The 15,740-nt window shown below is 65.9% G+C and overlaps 3 protein-coding genes across 52 annotated transcripts; 1 reads left to right on the top strand and 2 right to left on the bottom strand.

Moving 5' to 3' along the window:
• Positions 1 to 207: 207 nt before the first annotated feature.
• LYSMD1 (LysM domain containing 1) lies at positions 208 to 3,649 on the bottom strand. 50 transcript variants are annotated; one of them, XM_048288726.1, is made up of 9 exons: positions 3,515 to 3,649; positions 2,314 to 2,597; positions 1,623 to 1,817; positions 1,495 to 1,590; positions 1,373 to 1,440; positions 1,191 to 1,222; positions 781 to 803; positions 639 to 725; positions 208 to 542 (listed from the first exon to the last, which is right to left on the bottom strand). In XM_048288726.1, exons 1-9 carry the CDS (start codon positions 3,608 to 3,610, stop codon positions 275 to 277), a joined length of 1,149 nt encoding a protein of 382 aa, XP_048144683.1. In that variant the 5' UTR covers positions 3,611 to 3,649; the 3' UTR covers positions 208 to 274. The 50 variants fall into 50 exon arrangements, 46 of the variants coding, with proteins under 46 accessions (XP_048144683.1, XP_048144691.1, XP_048144686.1 ...); XM_048288734.1 differs by having other exon boundaries at positions 781 to 820; positions 1,176 to 1,222; positions 1,373 to 1,430; positions 1,558 to 1,817; XM_048288729.1 differs by lacking the exon at positions 1,495 to 1,590 and having other exon boundaries at positions 781 to 788; positions 1,176 to 1,254; positions 1,600 to 1,817.
• A 293-nt stretch (positions 3,650 to 3,942) lies between these two features.
• Positions 3,943 to 8,747, top strand: SCNM1 (sodium channel modifier 1). Its single transcript, XM_048288764.1, is given in 9 exon segments — positions 3,943 to 4,008; positions 4,498 to 4,533; positions 4,535 to 4,569; positions 5,065 to 5,153; positions 5,633 to 5,721; positions 7,416 to 7,501; positions 7,882 to 8,003; positions 8,090 to 8,186; positions 8,570 to 8,747. Coding segments are annotated over 9 exon segments (705 nt in total). The 5' UTR covers positions 3,943 to 3,957; the 3' UTR covers positions 8,670 to 8,747.
• Positions 8,748 to 9,775: 1,028 nt separating this feature from the next.
• On the bottom strand, positions 9,776 to 14,419 carry TMOD4 (tropomodulin 4). Its single transcript, XM_048288763.1, is given in 11 exon segments — positions 9,776 to 9,857; positions 10,116 to 10,146; positions 10,148 to 10,261; positions 10,352 to 10,495; positions 10,645 to 10,752; positions 10,837 to 10,967; positions 11,954 to 12,043; positions 12,778 to 12,900; positions 13,322 to 13,478; positions 13,552 to 13,676; positions 14,340 to 14,419. Coding segments are annotated over 10 exon segments (1,044 nt in total). The 5' UTR covers positions 13,675 to 13,676; positions 14,340 to 14,419; the 3' UTR covers positions 9,776 to 9,834.
• Positions 14,420 to 15,740: the final 1,321 nt, after the last annotated feature.

Raw genomic sequence — 15,740 nt, 5'->3', positions numbered from 1 at the left:
TCTGGAGTTGTTTTTTGTGGGATTCGGGGGGGTTTTTATGGGATTTGGGGTTTTTTTGGTGGGATTTGGGGCTTTTTTGTGGGATTTGGGGGGGTTTTAATTTGGGAGTTGTTTTTTATGGGATTTGGGGTTTTTTTTAAATGGCATTTGGGTTTTTTTTAAATGGGATTTGGGGTTTTTTTTAAATGGGATTTGGGGTTTTTTTAAATGGGATTTGGGGCTTTTTATGGGATTTAGGAGTTTTCTCCATGGTGGGGGGGGGGGGGGGGGGGATTTATGGCAAGTTTGGGAGGGGTCCAAAGTCCTGGATTTGGGGTTTGGGGAGGGGGTTCTGGAGGTCCTGGAGTGGCGTCCTCGGTGTCCTCGATGTCACGAGGTGAAGATCTCGTCCTGGGTGTCCCCAGTATCCCATTCCCAGTGTCCTGGGTGTCCCCAATATCCCATTCCCGATGTCCTGGGTGTCCCCAGTGTCCCATTCCTGGTGTCCTGGGTGTCCTGGGTGTCCCATTCCCGGTGTCCTGGGTGTCCCCAGTGTCCCGTTCCTGGTGTCCTGGGTGTCCCGTTCCCGGTGTCCTGGGTGTCCTGGGTGTCCCATTCCCGGTGTCCTGGGTGTCCTGGGTGTCCTGGGTGTCCCATTCCCGGTGTCCTGGGTGTCCCCAGTGTCCCGTTCCTGGTGTCCTGGGTGTCCCATTCCCGGTGTCCTGGGTGTCCCCAGTGTCCCGTTCCTGGTGTCCTGGGTGTCCCGTTCCCGGTGTCCTGGGTGTCCTGGGTGTCCCATTCCCGGTGTCCTGGGTGTCCCCAGTGTCCCGTTCCTGGTGTCCTGGGTGTCCCGTTCCTGGTGTCCTGGGTGCCCTGGGTGTCCTGGGTGTCCCATTCCCAGTGTCCTTGGTGTCCTGGGTGTCCCCAGTGTCCCGTTCCTGGTGTCCTGGGTGCCCTGGGTGTCCTGGGTGTCCCATTCCCAGTGTCCTTGGTGTCCTGGGTGTCCCCAGTGTCCCGTTCCTGGTGTCCTGGGTGCCCTGGGTGTCCTGGGTGTCCCATTCCCAGTGTCCTTGGTGTCCCCAGTGTCCCATTCCCGATGTCCTGGGTGTCCTGGGTGTCCCTCTGTCCCCACTGTCATGAGGTGATGATCTCGTCCTTGGTGTCCCCAGTGTCCCATTCCTGGTGTCCTGGGTGTCCTGGGTGTCCCCAATGTCCCATTCCCGGTGTCCTGGGTGTCCCCAGTGTCCCGTTCTCGCTGTCCTGGGTGTCCCCAATGTCCCGTTCCTGGTGTCCTGGGTGTCCCCAGTGTCCGGCTCCCGCTGTCCTGGGTGTCCCTCTGTCCCCACTGTCCCCGCTGTCACAAGGTGAAGATCTCGTCCTTGGTGTCCCCAATGTCCCATTCCCGCTGTCCTGGGTGTCCCCAGTGTCCCATTCCCGCTGTCCTGGGTGTCCTGGGTGTCCCTCTGTCCCCACTGTCCCCGCTGTCATGAGGTGATGATCTCGTCCTTGGTGTCCCCAGTGTCCCATTCCTGGTGTCCTGGGTGTTCCCAATGTCCCATTCCCGGTGTCCTGGGTCTCCCCAGTGTCCCATTCCTGATGTCCTGGGTGTCCAGGGTGTTCCCAATGTCCCATTCCCGGTGTCCTGGGTGTCCCCAATGTCCTGTTCCCGCTGTCCTGGGTGTCCCTCTGTCCCCGCTGTCCCCGCTGTCACAAGGTGAAGATCTCGTCCTCGGCGTCCCTGAGCGCGGCCGCCCGCGGGGTCCTGGTCAGGGGCCGGGGTCCGAGCCGGGCCCCCCGCGGGGACGAGGGGCTGCGGCCCCCCCCCGGCCGGGCCGGGGCTGCGGGGACACGGCGCTGACACCGAGGGTGGCCCCGCCACCACCCCCGGCCCGAGGAACCCCAATTTCACCCCAGTTTTGTCCCATTTCCCCCCCCCAAGTTTTCCCAAACTTCCCCCCAATTTTTCCCAAACTTCCCCCCAATTCTGCCCCATTTTTTTCCCCAATTTTTATCCCGATTTTCCCCCCAATTCCACCCCAGTTTTGCCCCAATTTAACTCCAATTTTCCCCTCGATTTTGCTCCAATTTCTCCCCATTTCCCCCCCCCAATTTTCCCCCCATTTCTCCTCAATTCCCCTCCCAGTTCCCCCCCAGTTCCCACCCGCTGTCGTGGCCCCGCAGCCGCTGCGCCGCCGCCGCCTCCTCGGAGCGGCCGCGAAGCCCCAATTTCACCCCCATTTTCCCCCAAATTTTGCCCCAATTTCCCCCCCAGAATTTCTCCCAGTTTCCAGCCCGGTTTGTCCCAGTTCCCTCCCAGTTTGCCCCAGTTCCCACCCGCTGTCGTGGCCCCGCAGCCGCTGCGCCGCCGCCTCCTTGGAGCGGCCGATCTCGGCGTCCAAGCGCTGCAGGAAATCCGAGGCCGAGAGGTCGTGGCGGGAGGGGCTGGGGGGCTCCGGGCTGTCCCCAGGGGCGTCCCCGGGAACGTCCCGGTCCCGATCCCGGTCCCGATCCCTCGGGAAGGGCCCCTGGGGCCGCGCCGGGGCCGGGATGAGCAGGGTGGGCTTCAGGAAGATGGTGTCCGAGGCGTAGAGGCGGTTGGCGCGCTGGATCTGCTCCATCTGCGGGGCGGGAGCGGGATGGGATCCGTGGGATCCGTGGGATGGGGACAGGGATGGGATGGGATGGGATCCATGGAATGGGGTGGGATCCATGGGATGGGGACGGGAATGGGATGGGATGGGATGGGATCCGTGGGATGGGATCCGTGGGATGGGATGGGATCCGTAGGATGGGATGGGATCCATGGGATGGGGTGGGATCCATGGGATGGGATGGGATGGAATGGGATGGGAATGGGATGGGGACAGGGTGGGGACAGGGATGGGATGGGATCCATGGGATGGGATGGGATCCATGGGATGGGATGGGGATAGGGACAGGAACAGGAACAGGGATGGGATGGGATGGGATGGGGTGGGACCCATGGGATGGGATGGGATGGGACCCATGGGATGAGATAGGGACAGGAACAGGGATGGGATGGGATGGGTTGGGATGGGATGGGATGGGACCCATGGGATGGGATGGGGACAGGAACAGGGATGGGATGGGATGGGATGGGATGGGATGGGATGGGATGGGATGGGATGGGACCCATGGGATGGGATGGGACCCATGGGATGGGATAGGGACAGGAACAGGGATGGGATGGGATGGGTTGGGATGGGATGGGATGGGACCCATGGGATGGGATGGGGACAGGAACAGGAACAGGGATGGGATGGGACGGGGTCAGGGATAGGGACAAGGATAAAGATTGGATGAGATGGAGACAGGACGAGAACAGGGACGGGGATGGGGACAGGGATTGGATGAGGTGGGACGGGGACCGATGACAGGGACGGGAAGGGGACAGGGACAGGACGCGATGCGGACCGGGCCGGGCGAGGGAAGCGAACCGGGACAGGAGGGCCCCGGGATGACCCCTGGGGATCCCCAGGGCCTTCCCTCCCCCCGGTGCCCCGGGGCCGCTCACCGTCACCCCGTAGCGCAGCGCCAGCCCCGGCAGGGTGTCCCCGGGCTGCAGGCGGTGCTCCCGCGGGGCCGCCCCCGCTCCGCCGCTCCCCGCCATGGCCCGCCCGGGGTTCCCGGCCCGGGGGTCCGGCACGGGGGTCCCGGCAAGGGGGTCCCGCCCGGGGGTCCCGCCCGGCCCCGCCGCTCACGGGGCGCGCTCGGCTCCGGGCCCCGCCGAACCGGCGCGGCCTCGCGGCGCCTTCTGGGAGCTGTAGTCCTGGACGGGCTAACTCCGCCGCCATCTTCACGGCGGATCCCCCATCCAAACTACAGCTCCCATCATGCCGCGGGGTCGCGCCGAGCGCTCGCTGATTGGTCGGTTTCCCCGCGCACTGCCCGCTGGGAAGCGCAACCCGGAAGCGGCGGCGCAGTTGCCATGGTGACCGCGGCCTGGCGGGAGCCGCCATGTCCTTCAAGCGCGACGAGACCGACCCGGGGCCGCTCGGGGCGCTGCAGGTGGGGCCGGGACTCCCCGGGACCCCTCCCCGGACACCTCTCGAGGACCCCCGGCACCCCCAACCCCGGTCCCGGCCTTCCCGCGCCACCGCCGGCTTCACCCCCTGGGCGCGGCCTGAACCTCTCGGGTCCCCTGAGCCCTTCCTTGGGTCTCCCCGGGTCCCCCCAACCATTCCCTGAACCCCCCCCCGGGACCCCCAACACTTCCTTGGGTCCCCTCCGTGTCCCCTCAGTCCCCTTGAGGCCCCCTCCGTCCTTCCCCGGGTCCCCTGAGCCCTTCCCTGAACCCCCGGGGACCCCCAACCCTTCCCGGGGCCTCCCTTTGTCCCCTCAGCCCCCTCGAGGTCCCCTCGGTCCTTCCCCGAGTCCAGTTCGTCCCGCCGGGCTCCGAGGGTCCCCGAGCTGCGGGGGGACAGTCCGGGGCCACAGCGGGGGACGCAGTGGGGACAGGGCGGGGGTGGCCCCTCAGGTGACCCCGCTGCCCCCCAGAAACGCCGCGTGGCCGAGCTGCTGGCCAGCGCCATCCCCCGAGGACGAGGCGCTGCTGCTGCGCGACGGCAGGTGAGGGTCCCTCTGTCCCCGGGTGTCCCCACGGTGTCCCCAAGGTGTCCCCAAGGTGTCCCCGGGTGTCCCCACAGTGTCCTCGGGGTGTCCCCGGGGTGTCCCCAAGGTGTCCCCAGGGTGTCCCCACGGTGTCCCCCCATCTCTGGACACCGCTTTGGGGGGTCCTGACATGGTCCCCCTGCCCTGGCCCGAGTCTGGGGGCTCCTGGCGGTGTCCCCAGGGTGTCCCCACGGTGTCCCCAGGGTGTCCCCACGGTGTCCTCGGGGTGTCCCCAGGGTGTCCCCGGGGTGTCCCCACAGTGTCCTCGGGGTGTCCCCAGAGTGTCCTCGGGGTGTCCCCGGGGTGTCCCCAGGGTGTCCCCGGGGTGTCCCCACGGTGTCCCCTCGTCTCTGGACACCGCTTTGAGGGGTCCTGACATGGTCCCCCTGCCCTGGCCCGAGTCTGGGGGCTCCTGGCGGTGTCCCCAGGGTGTCCCCTCGCTGTCCCCGCCAGGCTGGCGTGCTCGGTGTGTCCCCACCGGCCCGTGTGTGACACTCTGGAGACGCTGGTGCTGCACAGAGCGGGCAGGAAGCACCTGGACAGTGAGTAAGGGGTGGGGGGGCCCCGTGTCCCCTTCCCTGTCCCCACATCCCTGTCCCCATGTCTCCTGTGTCCCCACATCCCTGTCCCCACATCCCTGTCCCCGTGTCCCTGTCCCCACATCCCCTGTCCCCATGTCCCCTGTGTCCCTTCCCTGTCCCCACATCCCTGTCTCCACATCCCTGTCCCTACATCTGCTGTTCCCTGTCCCCTCCCTGTTCCCCGTCCCCACATCCCTGTCCCCTTGTCCCCTGTCCCCACTTCACTGTCCCCACATCCCTGTCCCCACATCCCTGTCCCCACTTCCCTGTCCCCACATCCCTGTCCCCACATCCCTGTCCCCGTGTCCCCTTCCCCGTCCCTACATCCCCTGTTCCCTGTCCCCTCCCTGTCCTTGTCCCCCACATCCCCCTGTCCTGTTGTCCCCTGTGTGCCCTCCCTGTCCCCGTCCCCACGTCCCCGTGTCCCCTCCCTGTCCCAGGCCTGCAGCGCTCCTACGGCCGGCACCGCTCGCCCCAGGTGACCCCGCAGGGACCCCAGGAGGCCTCGGGCGTGGCCCCGGCTCTGCAGGTGGGTGTGGCCCATGGGTGTGTCCACGTGGGTGTGTCCTGTGGGTGTGTCCCCGTGGGTGTGTCCCTGTGGGTGTGTCCTGTGGGTGTGTCCTGTGGGTGTGTCCCCGGGTGTGTCCCCGTGGGTGTGGCCCCGTGGGTGTGGCCCATGGGTGTGTCCCGTGGGTGTGTCCCCGTGGGTGTGTCCCGTGGGTGTGTCCCCGTGGGTGTGTCCCTGTGGGTGTGTCCTGTGGGTGTGTCCCTGGGTGTGTCCCCATGGGTGTCCCCGTGGGTGTCCCCCGTAGGTGTGTCCCCGTGGGTGTGTCCCGTGGGTGTGTCCCCCATGGGTGTGTCCCTGTGGGTGTGTCCCGTGGGTGTGTCCCTGTGGGTGTCCCCCGTGGGTGTGTCCCGTGGGTGTGTCCCCCCGTGGGTGTGTCCTGTGGGTGTGTCCCCGTGGGTGTGTCCCCGTGGGTGTGTCCCCGTGGGTGTGTCCCCGTGGGTGTGTCCCCCCGTGGGTGTGTCCTGTGGGTGTGTCCCCCATGGGTGTGTCCCTGTGGGTGTGTCCCGTGGGTGTGTCCCCGTGGGTGTGTCCTGTGGGTGTGTCCCTGTGGGTGTCCCCCATGGGTGTGTCCCCCTGTGGGTGTCCCCCATGGGTGTGTCCCGTGGGTGTGTCCCCGTGGGTGTGTCCCCGTGGGTGTGTCCCTGGGTGTGTCCCTGTGGGTGTCCCTGTGGGTGTGTCCCGTGGGTGTGTCCTGTGGGTGTGTCCCCCCGTGGGTGTGTCCCTGTGGGTGTCCCCGTGGGTGTCACTGTGGGTGTGTCCCCCGTGGGTGTGTCCCTGTGGGTGTGTCCCTGTGGATGTGTCCTGTGGGTGTGTCCCCCCGTGGGTGTGTCCCCCGTGGGTGTGTCCCCGTGGGTGTGTCCCGTGGGTGTGTCCCGTGGGTGTGTCCCCCTGTGGGTGTGTCCCTGTGGGTGTCCCCCGTGGGTGTGTCCCCTGGGTGTGTCCCTGTGGGTGTGTCCTGTGGGTGTGTCCCCCTGTGGGTGTGTCCCCGTGGGTGTGTCCTGTGGGTGTCCCCGTGGGTGTGTCCCCCGTGGGTGTGTCCCCGTGGGTGTGTCCCCCCGTGGGTGTGTCCCTGTGGGTGTCCCCCGTGGGTGTGTCCCCTGGGTGTGTCCCCCGTGGGTGTGTCCCCGTGGGTGTGTCCCCCCGTGGGTGTGTCCCCGTGGGTGTGCCCTGTGGGTGTGTCCCTGTGGGTGTCCCCCGTGGGTGTGTCCCGTGGGTGTGTCCCCCCGTGGGTGTGTCCCTCTGGGTGTGTCCTGTGGGTGTGTCCCCGTGGGTGTGTCCTGTGGGTGTGTCCTGTGGGTGTGTCCCCGTGGGTGTCCCCGTGGGTGTCCCCATGGGTGTGTCCCCGTGGGTGTGTCCCTGTGGGTGTGTCCCTGTGGGTGTCCCCCGTGGGTGTGTCCCGTGGGTGTGTCCCTGTGGATGTGTCCTGTGGGTGTGTCCCCCCGTGGGTGTGTCCCTGGGTGTGTCCCCGTGGGTGTGTCCCGTGGGTGTGTCCCTGTGGGTGTGTCCCGTAGGTGTGTCCCGTGGGTGTGTCCCTGTGGGTGTGTCCCGTGGGTGTGTCCCCCGTGGGTGTGTCCCGTGGGTGTGTCCCCCTGGGTGTGTCCCTCTGGGTGTCCCCCCGTGGGCGTGGCCTGAGCCGTGCCTGTCCCTGTCCCCAGGCCCCGCTGCTGGCCCGGACCCGTCGGATCGCCCGGAGCGCGCTCCTGAAATCGGCTCCCTACAACAGCTGCTGCCGGAGAGCGGGGTCAGGGACACCGGGAAAAACGGGAAAAAGATGGGAAAGGGACCCAGGAACCCTGGGAAAAGCTGGGAAAAGCCATGGGATTCCTGGGAAAGGGGCCCAGGAACACTGGGAAAAGCTGGGAAAAGCTCTGGGATTTCTAGGAAAGGGACTGGTAGGGTGCAGGACACCAGGGAAAGCTGGGAAAAGCTCCAGGATTCCCTGGGAAGCTGAAAAGCTGGGAAGAGCGACGGGATTCCTGGGAAAGGGACTGGAAGGGTCAGGGAAAGGTCTGGAATTCCTGGGAAGGGACTGGTGGGATGAGGAGGAGGAGGAGGGAAACCGTAGAATTCCCAGGAAAGGGAATTTGATGGGATTCATCCCCACTCCCTTCCCCCTCCCAGGACCAAGGGCAGCAGCTCCCGGGCCGGGACCTCCGGGATGATCCCAAACAATTCCCAGACAGCGCCGGAGGCACCCCGGAATCCCGGGAACCCCGAAGGCTCCGGCCCCACACACAGAGAGGGTGAGACAGCCCCGCCCCATTCCAGGGAGTTTTCCCGGGAATTCCCCATTCTCGGAGTTCCCACAGCCCTCTCCTCCCTCCCCCAGGCGTTCCCAAGGCGGGAAGGAAAGGAAATTCCCGATTTTCCGAGGGGCTGAGCCCGGAGCGGCTCCGGATCCTGCGGCACCACCTGCACCTGCGCAGGTGGGTTGGGCTCTGGAAATCCCGGGAAAAATCCCACCAAAAAGATCCCAAAAAATATCCCCAGAAGTCAGAAAAATCCCCCAAGAAATCCCCCAAAAATCCTCCCAAAAGATCTTCAAAAATCCCAAAAAATGAAAAAGAAAATCCGAGAAAAATCTCCCAAAAAAACCCAGGAAGTCCCCCCAAAAAATCCTGAAGAACAGGAAAAAAAATCTCCCAAAATCCCCCAAAACATCCCCCAAAAATTCCCCCTGAAATGTCCCAAAAAATCCCCAGAAATATCCCAAAAATATCCCCAAAAAGTCCCAAAAGTATCCCAAAAAATCCCAAAATCCCCATGAACCCCCCCAGTCCCCTGTCCCTGACGCTCCCTCCGCTCCCAGCCGGGGCTGGCTCCAGGATTCCGCCGGGAATTGGGTGAAGGACGGGAACGCCGAGTTCGACTCCGATGAGGAGGAGCCGCCGCCGCTGCCGCCGGCCTGACCCCCCCGGCGGCCCCAAATGGCCCCAAATGGCCCCAAACTGCCCCAGAGCCCCGGGAATACAGGCCTGGAGACGACACGGAGGTGTCGGAGCGTTGGGAATCGTCCGAGATTTGGGGGTTCCGGGGTTTTCCCGCTTGGCCTGGGGGGGTTGGGGCTGGGCCTGGCCCCTCCTGGCCCTTCCTGTCCCCTCCTGGCCCCTCCTGGCCCTTCCTGGCCCCTCCTGTCCCCTCCTGACCCCTCCTGGCCCCTCCTGTCCCCTCCTGTCCCCTCCTGACCCCTCCTGACCCCTCCTGGCCCCTCCTGTCCCCTCCTGTCCCCTCCTGACCCCTCCTGTTCCCTCCTGTCTCCTCCTGGCCCCTCCTGGCCCCTCCTGTCCCCTCCTGGCCCCTCCTGGCCCCTCCTGGCCCCTCCTGTCCCCTCCTGGCCCCTCCTGGCCCCTCCTGGCCCTTCCTGGCCCTTCCTGTCCCCTCCTGTCCCCTCCTGGCCCCTCCTGTCCCCTCCTGACCCCTCCTGGCCCCTCCTGGCCCTTCCTGTCCCCTCCTGACCCCTCCTGTTCCCTCCTGTCTCCTCCTGGCCCCTCCTGGCCCCTCCTGTCCCCTCCTGTCCCCTCCTGGCCCCTCCTGGCCCCTCCTGTCCCCTCCTGACCCCTCCTGGCCCCTCCTGGCCCTTCCTGGCCCCTCCTGTCCCCTCCTGTCCCCTCCTGGCCCCTCCTGTCCCCTCCTGGCCCCTCCTGTCCCCTCCTGACCCCTCCTGGCCCCTCCTGTCCCCTCCTGTCCCCTCCTGGCCCCTCCTGGCCCCTCCTGTCCCTTCCTGTCCCCTCCTGTTCCCTCCTGTCCCCTCCTGGCCCCTCCTGTCCCCTCCTGTCCCCTCCTGGCCCCTCCTGTCCCCTCCTGACCCCTCCTGGCCCCTCCTGGCCCCTCCTGGCCCTGTTCCCCCATCCCCGGGGGGCTCCCTGTGGGATCCCCCCCTGAATTTACGGGATTTTCCTACAGACGCCTCAGGAGCCCCTGAATCAGGGGATTTGGGGTCTCCCACAGATCCAGGGGGACCCGGCCCGTCCCAAAATCCCAAACCACAGAGGGACCCCAAATCCGCGTTTTCCCAGCGTTTTCCCAGCTTTATTCCCAGCGGCTCCTGAGCTCGGGCCGGGGCCAGGGGGAATTTCAGGATTTCTTCTGTTGGCGACCTGGGGGGAGAGAAAAGAGGGAGTCAGGGGTGGGACCCCAAATTCCCGCCTGGAGGGGACACCTGGGGACCCTCAGGAGCGCTTCACAACAGGAGGGGGCTCAGATCTGGGTTTCACTGCCCCAGACCCCCTGAGGTGACCCCTGGGGACCCTCGGGGACACTCCTGGAGCTCGTTCCGAGGTGGGCTCAGCTCTGAGGTGACCCCAGGTGACCCGAGGTGACATTTGGTGACATTTGGTGACAGCGGGGACACTCACGGAGCTCGTTGTTGCGGGTGAGGGCGGCGGCCCGCGCGCGCCCGGGGGCCCTGCAGGGTGAAGGTGTAACCGAAGCGCAGCACGGCCGGGCACTGCTCCAGCATGGCCGCCATGGCCATCTCCACCGAGTCCCCGAGGCGCTGGCTCTGTGGGGTTGGGGACACCGAGGTCACTGTCACAGCCCCGCTGTCCCCACTGTCCCTCTGTCCCCACTGTCCTGCTGTCCCTGCTGTCACCTGGTTGTCCACGCGGAGCTCGGTCAGTGTCCGGCAGTGGCTGATGGCCGCCAGGACCCGCAGCATCCCCGCGCTGGTGATGAAGTTGGACTCGAGGTTGAGGCTCTGCAGGCTCTGGTTCTGCTCCAGCATCGCCGCCACCGCCTGGGGGACACCGCGGGGACACCGGAGTGGCACCCAAGGGTCACATCGGGGGTGGGGACTGTCCCCAAACTGGCTGGGGACACGGGGGACACAGGGCAGGGACCGTCCCCACCCCCTGAGGGGACACCTGGGGACATTTGGGGACTCACGTTGGCCACGAGGTCGTTGCTGCGCGTGGCCACCAGGCTGAGGCTGCGCACGTGGGTGTTGGTCTTGATGGCCTCGCAGATGGCCTCGAGCGTGGGGATTGGGATGTCCTGGGGAAAGGGGACGTTGGGGACACCCCGGGTGGGACCCCTCACCCTGGGGCCCCCCTGGGGACAGTGGCAGCGCGGTGTCACCTTGATGTTGTTGAGGTTGACGTCCAGCAGCGCGGGGTCATTGTCCTGCAGCCGCTGCAGCGTCTCGGCCACGTCCGTGGGGTTCGGGGGCTCGTCCGGCACCGGCCGGTACCGGTCCGGCTGCACCACGCCTGGGACATGGGGACAGCGCGGGTGACACGTGGGGATGGTGCTCAGGGACACAGAGACACCGCGGGTGACACCACGGGGACAGCGCTCGGGGTCCCCAAATCCTGCCCCAACCGCCCCGGGGAGCTGTTGGTCCCCACGTCCCCTGTCCCGGGGGTTTGTCCCCACATCCCCTGTCCCAGGGGTTTGTCCCCACGTCCCCTGTCCCGGGGGTTTGTCCCCACATCCCCTGTCCCAGGGGTTTGTCCCCACGTCCCCTGTCCTGGGGGTTTGTCCCACGTCCCCTGTCCCAGGGGTTTGTCCCCACGTCCCCTGTCCCGGGCGTTTGTCCCCACGTCCCCTGTCCTGGGGGTTTGTCCCCACATCCCCTGTCCCGGGCGTTTGTCCCACGTCCCCTGTCCCAGGGGTTTGTCCCCACGTCCCCTGTCCCAGGGGTTTGTCCCCACGTCCCCTGTCCCGGGCGTTTGTCCCACGTCCCCTGTCCCAGGGGTTTGTCCCCACGTCCCCTGTCCCGGGCGTTTGTCCCCACATCCCCTGTCCCGGGCATTTGTCCCACGTCCCCTGTCCCAGGGGTTTGTCCCCACGTCCCCTGTCCCGGGTGTTTGTCCCCACGTCCCCTGTCCCGGGCGTTTGTCCCACGTCCCCTGTCCTGGGGGTTTGTCCCCACGTCCCCTGTCCCGGGCGTTTGTCCCCACGTCCCCTGTCCTGGGGGTTTGTCCCCACATCCCCTGTCCCGGGCGTTTGTCCCACGTCCCCTGTCCCGGGGGTTTGTCCCCACGTCCCCTGTCCCAGGGGTTTGTCCCCACGTCCCCTGTCCCGGGCGTTTGTCCCACGTCCCCTGTCCCAGGGGTTTGTCCCCACGTCCCCTGTCCCGGGCGTTTGTCCCCACGTCCCCTGTCCCAGGGGTTTGTCCCCACGTCCCCTGTCCCAGGGGTTTGTCCCCACGTCCCCCCGGCGCTGTCCCCGGCCGTGGCCCTGGGTCACTCACTGTGGATGCCCTCGGTGTTGCAGATGTTCCCGCTGCAGATGGCATCGTAGTACTGCTTGTTGCTCATCAGCGTGTACATGCCCAGGATGGCTGCGGGGACATGGGGGACATCAGGGGGACATCAGGGGACACAGGAGCCCGCTGTCCCCTCGGGGAGGTGGCTCTGAGAGCCGAAGGTGGGGTCGGAGCTGCTTTAACTGAGGGGACACAGAGGGTGAGGGGGGACCGAGTGTGACACTGGGGGACAATGTGTGTTACACTGGGGTGTGTGCCAGGGATGTGTGTGACACTGGGGTGTGTGACAGTGGACACTCGGGTGTGTGACAGTGACACAGGACAGGTGTGCCAGGGATGTGTGTGACACTGGGGTGTGTGCCAGTGACACTGGGGTGTGTGACAGTGACATGGGACGGGTGTGCCACGCTGGCCTCGTGCTCGGTGTCCCGTCCTCGTGTGACGCTGTGGGACGTTGTGTGACACAGGGGTGTCCCCAGGCCAGCGTTACCCTCGGCCGAGGCCCTTCCTGGTGCCGATCCCGGCCCTGCGGGGATCCCGACCTGCACAGAGTCTGGCCTCGTTCCCATTGTTCCAACTCCATCCCGTGGAAATCCCATCCCAATCCCATCCCATTCCCATCCTCATCCTATTCCCATTTCCCTGGGCACCCACCAGCAACATCGCCCATCTCATCCCCATCCCCTTCCCAGCCCCGTTCCTCGGCACCCACCAGCGATGTCGCACATCCCATTCCCATCCCATTCCCAATCCCATTCCCAATCCCATTCCCAATCCCATTCCCATCCCATTCCCGGTCCCATTCCCACCAGCGATGTCGCACATCTCGGCGTCGGTGGCGTTGGCCAGGGCCTCCTCCAGCTCCGGCTCCAGCGTCACCTGCTCCTCCTGCGGCAGCTCCGGCGCCGGGCCCTTGGGGACAAACGGCTTTCCTGGGGACACGGGGATGGGGTCACAGCGGGCACGGTGGCACCAGGAGAGGCTCACGCTGCCTGGGGACACTGGGGACACGGGGACACTGGCCACAGGGACAGGGTGGCACTGCCCAGGGACGGGGCTGATGGGGCTCGTGGGGATGTGGCCTGAGGGGGGGACACCGTGCCCAGGGCTGGCACTGCTGGGGGGTGACACTGCCAGTGTCCATCCCGGGGGTGACATTGCCAGCGGTGGTGGCCGTGCCCGGGGCTGGCGGGGGCCCAGCTCGCCTGGGACACCCGAGCCGCTGGCAAGGCCGAGCTAAATATACCCGACCCTGGGGGCCCGGTCCCCTCAATGTCCCCAGACCATCCCCACGCTGTCCCCAGACCGTCCCCTCAATGGCTGTCCCCAGACCGTCCCCAGCTGTCCCCAGACCTTTCTTCTCGCCGGTGAAGGGCACGAGGTCCTGGCGCTCCTCGGCCTCCAGCGCCTGCCTCTCCAGGTGCTGCAGGAGCGCGTCCCGGTCCAGGGGTCCCGTGGGGCTCTTCTGGGTCTGGTCGCGCTGTCGCAGCCCCGCGGGCAGCAGGACGTTCTGGGGACACCGCCCGTGTCACCCCCGCGTGGCCCCGGGGACCAGCGGGACCCCCCCGTGCCCCCGCGCCCACCTCGGGGTCCATCTCGGCCAGCTCCGCGTCCAGCTGCGCCAGCTCCTCCGGGGACAGCTCCCGCAGGATTTTGTCCTCGTCGATGTCGCGGTACTTCTCCAGCTCCTGCCGGTACGGCGTCATGGCTGCGGAGAGCGGCGACAGCGCTGGGGACACCGCGGGACGCGGGGGGACACGGGGGGACACGGGGGAACAGCGCTGGGGACGCGGGGGAACACGGGGGGGACAGCGCTGGGGACACCGGGGGACGCGGGGGGACACCGGGGGACAGCGCTGGGGACACCGGGGGACAGCGCTGGGGACGCGGGGGGACCCCTCCGTGCCACCCGCGGGCTCTGGGGACACCGGGGGACCCCTCCGTGCCACCCCTGCGGGGACACCGCGGGGAGCAGCGCTTGGGGCCACCGAGCGCAGCCCAAAAGCGTCCCCTGAAGTTGTCCCCAAGCTCTGTCACCTCCCGGCGGGGGCACATCCCGCTCCGCCCCTCCCCAGTTCCAGCGTGTCCCCAAATTCCAGCGTCCCCCCCAGATTCCAGCCCCCCACACCCCCCGGAGTGACAGGAGGGGACGAGCCCCGAGTCCCCAAATGTCGCGACCCCACAAACGCCGCTCCGCGATGTCCCCAAACCGGGGGGAGGGGACGCACCTGCCGCGCCCCGCCCCCCTCGGAGCTTGGGAATTCCTTCGGGAAGCGGCTCCGGGAGCCCCCAACCCGCACCCCAAAATTTGTGTCGCGGGAGGGGAGGGTGACACCCCCGGCACCCCCGCGGGGACACCGCGGGGCCGTACCTGGGGCCGATCCCAAACGCCGGGGCTGATCCCGGGCCCGATCCTAAATCGCGGGGCCGATCCCAAAGCCGATCCCAAAGCTGCGGGGTTGATCCCAAAGCGGATCCTAAAGGCCGGCGCCGATCCCAAAGCCGATCCCAAAAGCCGGCGCCGACCCCAAAGCGGTGGAGCCGCGCAGGGCATGAGATCAGCGCTTTATTCTGGCCGGGAGGGGCGGATCGCGTGTCCCGGCCCTTATCGGGCCCCGGGGGGGCCCCGCCCCGCCCCGCGGGGGCCCCGCCGACCCCAAAAACCGCCGGGGGCAGAAGGGAGCGCGGATCCTTCCCGAATCCCACAGATCCTGCAAGGCTCCCACCCCAAAAACCGCCGGGGGAAAAGGGGGGACGGGGAAAGGGGGATCCTTCCCAAATCCTACAGATCCTACAAGTCTCAAGGAGGGTTTGGCCCCACAGGCCCCGAATTCAGGGGGTGAAGGGGTTTGGGGGAGCTGGGAATGAACTTTGCTTGTTGTGGGATTTCCCAGGAAAGGGGATCCCGTAAAGCTCTGTTCATTGTAGGGTCTCCTGGAAAACGGGGATCCCACACAGCCCCGTTTTCTGCGGGATCCCATAAATCATTTGTTTGTTGTAGGATTTGCTGGAAAAGAGGAGGATCCTATAAACCTGTTAATGTGGATCCCATAAAACGCTTGTTTGTTGTGGGATTTCCGGGAAAAGGGACTCCCACTCCATATTTATTCTGGGATTTCTGGAAAACACTTCCACAAACCATTTATTGTAGGATCTCCTGGAAGAGGGGCTCCCGCCCCAGATTTTCCATAGGATCTCCTGGAAAAGGGGCTCCCGCCCCATGTTTTTGTGGGATCTCTCACCACCCCACACAAACCAAGCCCCACTTCCACTTTATTCCCTCCTCCCACACCCCTGGCGAACACCGACCCCAAAAAAACCCCATCATCGCTCCGGGTGATCCCATAGCCCTGTATCCCTAAATCCCCACGCCCCAGTACCCCCAAATCCCATATCCCAATATCCCAATATCCCAAAATCCCAGGATTTCCAGCACTGGGAACACTTTGTTTGACACTGATTTTTCAGTGTCCTGGGCAGGGGCCCCTCAACAAAACCATCGCTGCTGTCGATCCCAATACCCCAAATCCTAAAATCCCAATGTCCCAGAATCCCAATACCCCACAATCCCAGGCTTTCAGGCACTGGGAACATTTTGCTTCATGATGATTTTGTGTCATCCTGGGTGGACCTTCCTCCACAAAACCATTGCTGCTGTCAATCCCAATATCCCAACATCCCAAATCCCAATACCCCAACACCCCAGATTGCACATCCCAGTATCCTGGCATCCCAGTATCCCAAAATCCTGGGATTTCAGGCATTGGGAACA

Source organism: Corvus hawaiiensis, chromosome 29 (genome assembly GCF_020740725.1).
Source record: "Corvus hawaiiensis isolate bCorHaw1 chromosome 29, bCorHaw1.pri.cur, whole genome shotgun sequence".
Taxonomy (NCBI): Eukaryota; Metazoa; Chordata; class Aves; order Passeriformes; family Corvidae; genus Corvus; species Corvus hawaiiensis.
Note: the sequence above shows the minus strand (reverse complement) of the source record. Positions and strands in the feature narration are given on the sequence as shown.